The sequence below is a fragment of the Spodoptera frugiperda genome, chromosome 1 (genome assembly GCF_023101765.2).
Source record: "Spodoptera frugiperda isolate SF20-4 chromosome 1, AGI-APGP_CSIRO_Sfru_2.0, whole genome shotgun sequence".
In the NCBI taxonomy this organism is placed as follows: domain Eukaryota; kingdom Metazoa; phylum Arthropoda; class Insecta; order Lepidoptera; family Noctuidae; genus Spodoptera; species Spodoptera frugiperda.
Window position 1 is genome coordinate 7,115,699 of NC_064212.1, and position 12,236 is coordinate 7,127,934.

The following is a 12,236-nucleotide window of genomic DNA, read 5'->3' on the forward strand; positions in this document are numbered from 1 at the left end:
CTCTCACGCGCCCCGCCTCCTCCTTAGCTAGCATGACTGCTTCGCAGAAAGAGGAGACGGCATCCCAGTCCCTCTCGCTCCGCACCATGGCCTGAACCAGTGCCGGGCGCGAGAGGTCGCCGTCGCCGACCACATCCCTGAGGATCCTTCGAACACCTTAGAACTAAGTTTAATCGAGTAATTGTGTTCCACGATATATGTACAATATGTACATATTAACTACGTGTAGGTACAGTTTGTTATTTAAATATGTACTTATTTACAAAGCTAACCTAATTTATCTTCAAGGGTATTTATTCACTTTTTCCATTCTGCTCGCCTAATCCCAAGCCTATAACAAAACATCTTCCTACTGCAGTGAGCAGTACAGGTACCGCGAAAATTATAAGTATCACTAATAAGTGTAGGTACTAGGTATCTAACTATTACAGGTTACTTTAATAATAAAAAATCAATAAAATTAAACATAAGTATCTCATGAGTGCAGAGCGTAAGTACGTAATCCATCGCCACGTGCGGGATAATCCCAACTAATTGAAAGCGCGCGGCGCTTATCCCTCGATGATCAGGTGCTCATCCTCATGGGTGGTGCTCGTCAATCGCGGGTGAAGCTTAAAGCGCGATCAATATTGATTAGCGACAAACTATAAACGCTCTATTCAAATGGGTTTAATATTCATCACATACTTAGGTAGATTGGTATAAATTAATAGGTAAGTACGACATTACTTTCATTTACACTACGAAGCCGGCGGCCCAATCCTCTAATTGGGCCTTTGGCACAGTCTCTGGTTAGTGAGTGAGGCAACCTGGGCCTTTCGTATTATTTTGTTTAAAGAAGCCAATGTGATCAATGCTCATTGCTTATTCCTTCTCCGTGTGAGAAAAGGCCTTTTATCACCAGTTGAATAGTTACAGGCTACTGAGAAAGCCTGTGTGTGTGTGTGTGTATTTTAGGGATTGGAGATTGAAGGCCTACAGATACGACTCACATCCCAACAGCACAAACTTTATTTCACGCTGGTTTTCTGTTAGGCCGTGGTATCACTCCAGCCGAACCAGTCCATTCAAAGCACGCCGGCGCTCTCAGCTCCCACGCTTAAAATAATTTACAAATTGTTGATAAGGGTCAAGGTGTGATGGAAATTTATATGTTTCTAATCGCATCGCCCACCCACAGACAGAAGAAACAGAAGAAATCCCTATTATGGGCCACTTTACAAAATAAAATTATTATTATTGTCCCTAATACCTTAAAATTTTTTGCACACTTGGGGCCCTACACCATAAAGTAAATAAAAATAATTGTCAATTCAGGTTTTCTAAAAATCACAGGAATTATAAAACAATAATATTCAGTCTCGACAAAATTAAATAAATATTTCTATCAGGTGCGCATCAGCAAATCAGCGCCATCTATTAGAGTTGATACTAATAGATGGCCTATACGTAGTATGTAATAAATATCTTTATTTAAACTTATGTTCATGAGATACAAACCATTAATTTAATATTAATATGACTGCTTTGGGTACCTTTATCTGATTTATAATTTTTTATGCGAAGCATAAAATTAGGAGATTATTACAATATTATTAAATTAGTAGATTATTCAAACATGATTATTACTCGATTAAAATATACGGTTTTTTCACGTTTTCTACATAGCTTCTCACTAGTCCAACAATGTTGCATGTACAATAAATTCATTTTGACGTTTCCTTTCCTGCCTTTCGACTTTCTATTAATTGACAACTTAAGTTTACATTTTTTTGTAACTATAATTTCCATGTGAATAAAAAGTTTATGAAGTTGTTATAACATGAACGACGAAATGAAGAACAATGTTAAAGAAACTAGAGAATTATATTCCATGATACATCAAGAATATGTTATTATGGCAGAATAGTAAGTATAAACTAGTAATCGCTTCGTTCCTACATTATCTATTTTGAGGGAAACATTTTACGTGTTTGTTTATTTTTGTAGTCGTATGTTGCAAACGGAGAATCTACAAGGAATATATGTAATTCCTTCGTATGAGAATTCATTCGGTAAGTGTGAAAAATATAGATATTTGATATACATGAAAGTTGAAATATAAATAGTGTACTTACTTAATTTTTCAGTGTGGTTTGGAGTTATTTTTGTGAGAGCTGGATTTTATGAAGGAGGAGTTTTTAGGTTTACATTAACATTGCCAGAAAAGTTCCCTGATGAAGAAGTTCCTGTAAGTTATTTATATTATTCTGTGCATTGTTGTAAACTAATGTTGTACCTACATAAACTTGTCACTACATAAAATATGTAGATAGTGTTGACAACCATAGTACATATTATTAATAATTTCAGATTTTGACGTTTACATCAAACTTATATCACCCAGCAGTTGATGCTCATACTGGTGTTCTGAATCTGAATGAAGTTTTTCCACAATGGGACCGAAAACAGAATCACATATGGCAAATTCTAAAATATGTGTATTCTATATTTCATAACTTAAATGTTAAGGCTCCAGCAAATGTAGAAGCCTCTGTTGCGTAAGTAACAATCAACTTCTAGTGAACATTAGTTTCATGTCAAAAACTAACCATTTTGTTTTATTTTCAGTTACAAAAGCAATAAGAAAATGTTTTTGGAGAAAGTAAGAGAATGTGTTGTTTTAAGTATAGATCATGTTTACGATGATCCACCTACAGAAGATAAGCATTACATAACATTTAAGCCGTATGACCCAGATGTTCATGATACTGTCAAAAATATAATGATGAAAACCCCTGTATCAAATGAAGGTATGAACCAAGGAATTTCTTGGGTGCAACCAGGGTCATTTCAAGCCTTTTCTAAAGAAGAAACATAGCTTACATATATATTTATTCTTATCATTACATATTTACAAAGGTTAATATACAAACAAAAGTTCATTTAAATACGCCATAATTAACATCCTGTGATAATATTCGTATTGTTCTATTAATTGAACCACCTAATAAATTATTGTGTTTATCAATGATTATTTTATTTACTTCAATAAGTAATCTCAATTTTGTTCAAGCTATTTGGAATAATTAAATAAAATTTCATTCATCTAGTCTGATTCAGAACGAATAGTCAATTTATGTTTCGTTACCTGCTCCATAAACCAATTTTGATCTAGTTCATATGTATTATTTTGCCACTTAAAGTGTGTTGGTGCATTTGTTTCACTATTATGAAATTCAAAATTTTTACTAAATTCAATGGCTAGTTTTGATTTTACTAATCCTACCCCACCATATTTTTCATCAGTAGGGTGATATACTCTGCCTGTACTGGGCAACATATAAATTTTATCAGGCATAAATTTTGATACGAGTAAGTCTCCTGCATACCCATAACTAAGAAAATCACTGTTGTCAATATTAAGAACATGTGTATAAACAATAGGAACATCATCACATCTTATAAAGTTTCTTTCTCTGCCACATAGTGAAATAAAAGGAAAGTCTTCTTCGTATCTGCCAGTGTGATTAATACGAATCCTCTTGAAGAAAAATTGTAGAAACTTCTTTTCCTTAAAACACGATGTGAAGTTTTTCATCTTAGAATCATCTAAAAATAACTAAACAAAAATATATTATTTCAACCTTTAAGTGCCTAATAAAATTATACTGTATTATGTATTTCTTATGGTTCGACGTCATAGATTCTATCATCATTGATTACCTACCTAGTTTAGTGGATAGCACATACAATAATGGATGATGGTTATATTTTATTTTTATTTCAAGCTTTTAGTCAAAACTATCATTGTGTGTGTTGGTTCTGTGTTGCATAAGTACTTCCAATAATTTCAACAAATGAATACTTTTCGGTTCACCAAGAAATATCTACTTTGTGCTGTAATAATAACTAATTAAAGTACCATAGGTTTGATTATTATTGGCACCTGCCATGACAAATCGTTATTAATTTGCGACAATAACTAAATTATGACGTTGGGAATATTTATTCATCAAAGTACAAAGGTTACTTACCATCCCTTGATGATCAATAAAATAAAAATATTCTCTAATTTTTGGTTCAGGTTCCTGACCTTGAATATAATGTACATTACGCATTTGAAAATGTTTTGAAATTATCGGTCTAGAAAATGAACGTAAATTGCATATTAACAGCATTTTTTAATTTCTCTCTAACTTTTCATTAAAACTATAAACACGAAATATTTTTGTTTTGAATAGCATAACTTTACATAGACATCTGATTATTTAAGCCCTTAACTCACGCCCCAATTTAGTTGGACCCGACCAAATTGTGTCGAACGCAACTACCCTAACATTGCTACACACATTACGACGGTCGAGTACCCAATCGACAATGGCAACATTGCATTAAGGCAATATGGTAGATGTTAGTATGTTAGTTTAGCTTTGTGCTGTAGGTGGCAGCACTGGAACGAAGCATAGAGGTACCGATTTAGTTGGTTAGTCGACCAGGGTAGTCTACGGCCGAAAATTGGAACATGAGTCAAGGACTTTAATTTGAAGGGAAGGGATCTTGAATATTTTTGGGGTAAACACAATACAATTATTGCAACTTGCAATCAAGGATAAAACGTCAACGTCATGAACATGAATAGTGACATACTAAATGACATTAATGACATTTGAAATGAGCAAATGAGATGTGAAAGAAATTAAGAAATCCACAAACCATACACAAATAAATAGCTACGTAAACTTAATATGTAAATTATATTAGTGCAATGATCCAAAACTGAATTAAGATTTATATCTCGTTTATTTGTATGAATATTAAATTTAATTTGAGTGAATATTTCTATACTACAAGGTTACATTTTCCGTACATGGAATTTACATGAAACAAAATCGCCATGGAGAGTGTTCGACGATCATGGAAACTGCGTATGTATTAAATAAATTTAAAACATGATAAACTTTCTTTTAATGTTGCATACAAATACCTAATACCTATACAATACTACTTTACAGAGGAATTCGTTGCCCACAAGGCAAATGTCAACTGCCTGGCGATGGGCCACAAGTCCAACCAAGTGCTGGCGACTGGTGGCGATGACAAAAAAGTAAACTTGTGGGCTATAGGAAGACAAAGCTGCCTTATGGTTAGTAAAATCAATGTTCTTCTCAAACATTTATGTAATTATTTTCAAATATATATATTGTAATCAAGTTTGATTAACTTACAGAGCTTAAGTGGACATACAACTCCTGTAGAATGTGTATGTTTTGGGCATTCTGAAGACTTAGTTTGTGCTGGATCACAAACTGGTGCCTTAAAGATATGGGATTTAGAAGCAGCTAAATTGTTGAGAACCTTCACCGGCCACAAGGGAGCTATTAAATGTATGGACTTCCATCCTTATGGAGATTATTTAACAACAGGTTCTTGTGATAGCAATGTTAAGTTGTGGGACACAAGGAAGAGGGGATGTATTGTTACCTACTCTAGCCACCGGCTTGCTGTCAACAGTCTTCAGTTTAGTCCTGATGGGCAGTGGATTGCATCTGCCTGTGAAGATGGTATGTAACAAAGTATGGTATTTAATAGTATCTCTAAATTACACATACAATGTTATCCTAAGTATTTAATAATCTTGTAGGTTTAGTTAAAGTGTGGGATGTGCGAGTTGGCAAAGTCCTTCAAGAGTTTATGGAGCATACATCAGCAGTAACATGTGTAAAATTCCACCCTCATGAATTTCTTCTTGCAAGTTGTGGTACTGATAGGACTGTCAATTTCTGGGACATGGAAAAGTTTCAGTTGGTATCCAAGTTTGAAAAAGATAATACATCTATCAGGTATGTTGGATCATTATTAGCAATGAGCGATTCTCAGATGTTTTAATAATCAAAAGAATCAGAGTCGTTAAAATAAACCATTGAGTCAACCATCAACTCGCTTTTCTACAAAACAATCGAGATGTTTTGTGATTGTTTCGAGACAACAAATACATACTACCACTGGGTTTGAGTCTGCCGCTAGTTGATTATCCTGTGCCCAACTGATTTTACCTTTAAATATAAATAAGTAGACATTAAAACTACGCTACAAAACAAAATATCAACCTAATTAAAAAAATATATGCTGTAGATTTTAATGGAAACTTTCAATGACAATTGGTTTGAACGAGATATCATAATTAGATTTTAAGAATTGATTAAAAGAATTGAGAAAGTGGAAAATTAAGTGTGTTTTTATTAAAAATGTATCAATTCTTAAAAACTAATTATGATATCTCGTTCAAACCAATTGTCATTGAAAGTTTCCATTAAAATCTACAGCATATATTTTTTTAGTTTTCTTACTCACTTATTTTAAAAGTTAGAGGGCAGGACACATTCTATAGACCTCATTTTTCCACTTTGGAAGCGTCTATCTTTCAAACGATTGATTTTGACGAAAAATGGTTTTAGGAACCATGACGTATTTTTTTATGTCCTATCCATAGACAACCATCACGGATAGGTTAGACGAAAAAAAAACTTTTTGAAGAGATGCAGTGACCGCGCGCTCTCCGCTCTCTATCTCGAAAACGGTTCACCGTATAAAAAATAAGTTTATACAAAAGTTGTAGAGAATTTTGTATGCTACAATATTGCTATTGAATACAATTACCAAAAAACCCATAGGAAATGAGATATTTCGAAAAAACCGCAAAAAAACGATTTTTGGGCCCTTTGACCCTGAATTTTAAGGGTTGCTTACACCCTACCATATGTAGGTTTTGAGACAAGTTTTAGGGGGTCAATATACAAGTATATACTAAATTACAGCTGGGTATCTCGCATTCCGAGATTCTTACCTAATTTTACCTTATTTGACTGGACTATAATCAAAAAACAGATTCAATAAGTACCATCAATATGTTTTATTTCTTTTCATAATTCCTTCATTTATTCTTATGGCGATATTGATAATTTTCGATTACTCTTTTGAAAGAATTAGTTTGGATTCACAATCACAGGGCAAGTCAAAAACTCTCGTAACGCGGAAGTCGGAACAACTAACGAATGAACACGCCATGCGCCAGTCGAAAAACAGTCCGAGTCTGACTCGACTCGAATCCAAGTCGAAACAATCGTGAACCATCGAGATGTTTGAACAATCGAATTAAACCTCTCCCCATCGCGCATCATTAACCATTATAAACAACAAGGTTTTGAGTAGTGTTATGATTCAAGTTGCATTTTATTTATCTTTCCAAATATTAATAACAGCATGCAGTTATTCAATGAAACAGTTGAAAGATTATTTTTTCGTTGGCTTCCTTCAGAATAATGTAATAGATCACAATTTCCTGAATATCCAATAAATCAAAGTGTTTTCCATTGTTCAGACACATGGTGTTTAGTGATGATGGTGCAACATTGCTTGGTTGTGCTAATGATGGGTTGCATGTCGTTGGATGGGAACCAGCCAGAGTTTTTGACACTGTTCATGGACATTGGGGTCAAATTCATGATATTACTGTTGCGCAAACACAATTAGTAAGTTAACTTACTATCAATGTTTTTAAAATTAAAACATTTTCTTACAAACATTTATTAATAATTTATTTCTAAATTAACCATTACAGATAGCTGGATCATTCCATTCTACTTATGTGGTTCTATCTGTAGTTGATCTCAATAAAGTCCATCCATTTGGAGGACCACCACCAGTGTCGCCACCTGTCGTCAGGGACCTTTCTCCATTCCAAAAAGGACACTCGGTTCGCAAAAGTTTTTCGAAGGAAAAACCACCAAAAGAAGGTTGGAGGTTGCACAATGTATCTGTTTATTCATATTATTAGTTGTAACAAAAAACTAAAGTTTATCAAAATCATTGCAGTCTTACACCGACCATCTCTCCTGGATGAAAAAACCGCTGAGGAATCTACATCAGGAACTGAAGCAGATGAGGAATCAGGTGCTGTTATACCCAATTTTAATGACTACACTGAGATATTCCGACCTTCTAGAGCATGTGAGTACACAACACAAACCACAACACATCCACAAAAATATGCTCAAAATCACTGTTATAAAAATGGCCAATATTCGTTTATTTTTATTTTTAGTAACACGTACACCTCCGCCTGCCACCAGTTTGTCTTCGGAAGATTTTTCTATAACAGGTGATATCCATATTAGGCAAAAATAACATTAATATTTCATTTCAAGATGGTATATTGGTCAAGTTGGGTTGTAAATAACATTATATCACAATTTAATTAAGCTGACACACTCAATATTAACCTAAATGCTTTTACTCACACACTTAGGCTGGTTTTATAGCTACGCGTTTCGACAGCGCGGCTGAAGGGCGCGCATTCGGTTTCGGGGTAGTAGTTGCGTTTTAGGTATAGTCACGCGCTTGAACAGCGCTGTTGTATACAGAAGCGAAACGCGCGGTACTAATCTCGTTTTACAGCAAAACACGCGCTCCTAACAGCGGCGCTGCTCAACGGCGCAAGTCTAACAGCATGGCTATAAAACCAGCCTTAGAGGGCACCAAGGTTTAGTAGTAGTACCAAGCATGGTCACTACTGAATTTGACTGTTGTAACAAGTCCGGAAACTGTTTATTAAGGTAATGTATTATTGATGGGCAACACTGTTTACAGCCAGTTGCATCATTGGGTCGCTATTTCGCTAGCTCATGTTGCTGTGTTCATTCAAACTTTCAATACCAATGGACAGAATTAACACCAATCCTTACTATTATGAATGGGTGTAGTGTTACTGCTGCTAATAAAATTAACATGTACCTACACTCAATATGTATTATACTATATTAAATAAACATTAAACATCAAGTAGCTTTATTGTAATTTATTTTTTAACAGTGCCAGAGCCAGCAGAAAAGGTAGAACCGGTTGTGAGCACCTGTCTTCGCGACCTGATGCTTGACGAGCCTGTGCCCTTGGCGCGACCGTTGCCACAGCCTTCCCCGCCCCAACGACAGCGATCAGAACATTACTCCCGCATACCAACTTCAACCAAAGAACATTACACGGTTGTAGAGAAAAAAACAGAAAGTTTTTCAAGTAAGATATACATGTCATTTGCTATCCGATTGTGCTTCAGGCTTTATTAATAGGTAGAGGCCATATTTATTATTACTATTTAATTATATTAGATTAGATTTTAAAAAATGGGTCAGTGGTATCATAAATCTAATCATACAAATGCAGAATCTGAAATGAATAAAATCATAATCCAGTTGTCCAATGACTTACTGGAAATAAATAATTAGAACATTATGAACTAAAAATGTCTGAAATATAAGACTTAACTTATTGTATTTATCAAAAGATGCTTTATTATGTACTCAATTATGGGTTTAACTGAATTAATTAACTATATTATTATGCTATTTGCTTGCTCAGGGGTGATGGACAACACAAAAGAAAATAATGCATTCACAACAGCGCAAACATTAAGAGATTATACGTCCAGCCCGCTCACAGCAAACTCGCTTAACCGACATAACTCATACAAAGAAACTAAGTCTACGACAGATCTATGTAAGTCTGATTGTATATTTGTTTGATTTATTCTGTCATATAAGTTGAAACTAATCATAATTATAACTGTTTTACTTCAGCTACGACCAACCTCCGCCCAAGTAACAGTGAAATATCGTTAGGTCCGCCGACATTGGGGCCAAGGTCGTTATCCTTCACCAGAGCACCGACAGAGGCTTCGAGGTACTACTCTAACTTATTTCGATTAATATTATAATAAAACGAAAAATATTCCAATGTACTTATAATGTGGTTTCAGGCGAAGAGTAGAACCTGTTGCTAGAGAAAATGTAACAGTGTCTCGAAGTGTCGAAGCTCCAGAGGCTGAACCAGAGCCAGAATTTGTGCCTTTCACCACCGACAGACCCGTCGGACTTGATCTCGATGAATTTTTGCCCGTGAGTTTCTTACGTGACTCTTTGAATACTTTTGCGAAATCTTGGGTGGATGCTCAAAATTGATTAGGATTACTTTATTTTACGATGCCGACACTCATTCATTTTTTTTCCTAATGATCGGACATAGTCATAATGGATATTTGAATGTGGTTGTAGCGCGGTCTGGCAGGTGGGTATGCTCGGCGCGGGGCACGAGGTGGCGGCGCCGAGCCAAGCGAACAGGAGGTGCTCGGCGTGATGATGCGTGGTCACGACTCCATGATGGCCGTGCTTACTGCCAGACAACGAGCTCTACAGGTAATTTCAAAACAGGGTTCAAAAGAAAACCCCCAAAAATGTATAGAACAAAAATGCAGAATCGAATAAAATAATTTCCATATGGCAAGGTAGAGTATGCGTAGTATATGCCAAATTCAATAATTGTTTTCGATTGAAACTATTATTACCAACCAAAGATTTAAAATTGTAATGGCGGCCTTTTAGAATATATTTCTCTGAATAGGTCAATTTAAATGAATTTCTGTAATATAAAAATATAAATTTGATCTTTATAAACGATATTCTTTATGAAAGTGTATAAGTAACGAAGTAATGAATGAATATTATTTTTTAATTTTTTACTTCGACGTTCCAGGAACTTCATAACAAGCTATAGCTGTACAAAGACTGACAAACGTTGACAAAGTTGACCTCTTAGATTGTGTCGACTATAATCGTATTACGTGTTTTATTTTTGCAGATTTTTCATTCCGTCCGAGTTAATAAAAGTCTGAGATCTGCATTAGAATCTGTTATCGCTCTCGAGGATACATCTGTGATACTCGACATCCTTAATGTTATGGCACATAGACCGTAAGTACCTAATATAAAAAACACTGTTTATAAAAAGAGGTCAATGTTAATAACAAAACAATGTTAACCAATCTTTTTTATTTCAGATCATTGTGGAATTTAGACATCTGTTTGTTAATGCTACCCAAGATATATGAATTATTACAAAGCAAATATGAATCGTATGTATTACAGACTTATGCATATTTTTTAAATATTTCCTACACAACACTCACAAATATTTTTGTTTTCTAGATACATGCAATGTGGTTGCAATGCTTTGAGGCTGATAGTGCGCAACTTCTCATCGGTAGTAAGAGCTAACGTAAGTGCTCCAGTACGTACGTTGGGTGTAGACATTCCTCGTGAGGAGCGGTATTCTAAATGTATGCAGATACACCGGCTCCTGCTCGACGTACGAGCTTTTTTGCTCAAACGACAAACGCTTCAGGGACGCCTTGGAGCTGCCTTCAGAGATCTTCATAACCTAATGCAACAAGGTCTTGACTGACATGCTTCTATTACATGTCAGACAAGTAAAACTTAGAACTGACAACTTATTTAACTTCCTATACTAGGTATTAATATTGTTTAATCTTCATAATATTTTCTCACCATTGACATAAGCAGATTTAGAACTAAAAATCATACATACAATACAGCCACTTGTAATATTTATTAACAATAAAAAATAATAATATCAGAAATATATTTTTTTATTTCAAACAACATTATTACACTTAATTAATTCGATTGTAGTACAGAAAATTTAAGTAATAAATAAATTATTAAATAATTATAATCGCTCGAGAAATTTTCTTCGAAGACTCACGTATTAACGCGTGTACGCGTGTACTGGCGTGTCCGGTGTCGCTCGCTGAACGAATCAAATGAATATGCCTGTGCCGCTGTGCTCACTATATAAAGCCTCGTAGCACGGTACCCGCGCGCATGGTAATTTTTCTGACATTAGATACCAGGCCTTTACATCGTCTAGATATGTGGTTTTTATTTTGCTGATAAGAGCAAAAAAAAGAAAAAAATGTAATATAATACCAGTTCTTGCTTTTCATTTTTTTATTTAGTTTTCAAGTTGTACGTAGAAAAAATGAACTTCTATTGATTAATTTATTATTATTTTAATTCTAATTTCATGTATTAAATCTTAATTCACGTTAATTTAACATACAAATAGTAATTAAATAATAATTTAATGTGCTAATAGTTCTGAAACATAATAAAAGTATAAACTGAGTAAAATAGATTTAAAATAAATAACTTTTTAAAAACAGATTTTTGAATGCGTTAATAAAACTTAATTTTTCCTATCAACATAAAGCGTGAGCCAATGATTTGTACAGCTCATGTCGCAATCGGCATGAAGCAGTCTGCGCCTAAGTAGTGCAGAAGGGCGCCACACGAGTACACGACACGCCGTGAAACAACGACACACACAAAATACCATGTCCGCAATTC

At 34.6% G+C, this 12,236-nt stretch overlaps 3 protein-coding genes across 7 annotated transcripts; 2 read left to right on the forward strand and 1 right to left on the reverse strand.

Moving 5' to 3' along the window:
* Window positions 1–1,714: 1,714 nt before the first annotated feature.
* On the forward strand, window positions 1,715–3,010 carry LOC118273388 (protein crossbronx homolog). Its single transcript, XM_035590333.2, has 5 exons — window positions 1,715–1,908; window positions 1,990–2,054; window positions 2,130–2,230; window positions 2,353–2,540; window positions 2,611–3,010. Exons 1-5 carry the CDS (start codon window positions 1,823–1,825, stop codon window positions 2,858–2,860), a joined length of 690 nt encoding a protein of 229 aa, XP_035446226.2. The 5' UTR covers window positions 1,715–1,822; the 3' UTR covers window positions 2,861–3,010.
* Window positions 2,858–4,281, reverse strand: LOC118273389 (UPF0598 protein CG30010). Its single transcript, XM_035590334.2, has 2 exons — window positions 4,017–4,281; window positions 2,858–3,601 (listed from the first exon to the last, which is right to left on the reverse strand). The coding sequence occupies exons 1-2, from the start codon at window positions 4,158–4,160 to the stop codon at window positions 3,089–3,091; spliced, it is 657 nt and encodes a 218-aa protein (XP_035446227.2). The 5' UTR covers window positions 4,161–4,281; the 3' UTR covers window positions 2,858–3,088.
* Window positions 4,282–4,632: 351 nt separating this feature from the next.
* LOC118273385 (katanin p80 WD40 repeat-containing subunit B1) lies at window positions 4,633–11,467 on the forward strand. Of its 5 annotated transcripts, none has more exons than XM_035590328.2 (16): window positions 4,634–4,907; window positions 4,995–5,125; window positions 5,210–5,543; window positions 5,624–5,822; window positions 7,361–7,511; window positions 7,601–7,775; window positions 7,855–7,932; window positions 8,084–8,140; window positions 8,851–9,051; window positions 9,394–9,531; window positions 9,612–9,714; window positions 9,791–9,929; window positions 10,086–10,226; window positions 10,669–10,781; window positions 10,868–10,942; window positions 11,016–11,467. In XM_035590328.2, exons 1-16 carry the CDS (start codon window positions 4,877–4,879, stop codon window positions 11,269–11,271), a joined length of 2,322 nt encoding a protein of 773 aa, XP_035446221.1. In that variant the 5' UTR covers window positions 4,634–4,876; the 3' UTR covers window positions 11,272–11,467. The 5 variants fall into 5 exon arrangements, with proteins under 5 accessions (XP_035446223.1, XP_035446221.1, XP_035446220.1 ...); XM_050693689.1 differs by having other exon boundaries at window positions 4,635–4,907; window positions 7,855–7,989; XM_035590330.2 differs by lacking the exon at window positions 9,394–9,531 and having other exon boundaries at window positions 4,633–4,907; window positions 7,855–7,989.
* Window positions 11,468–12,236: the final 769 nt, after the last annotated feature.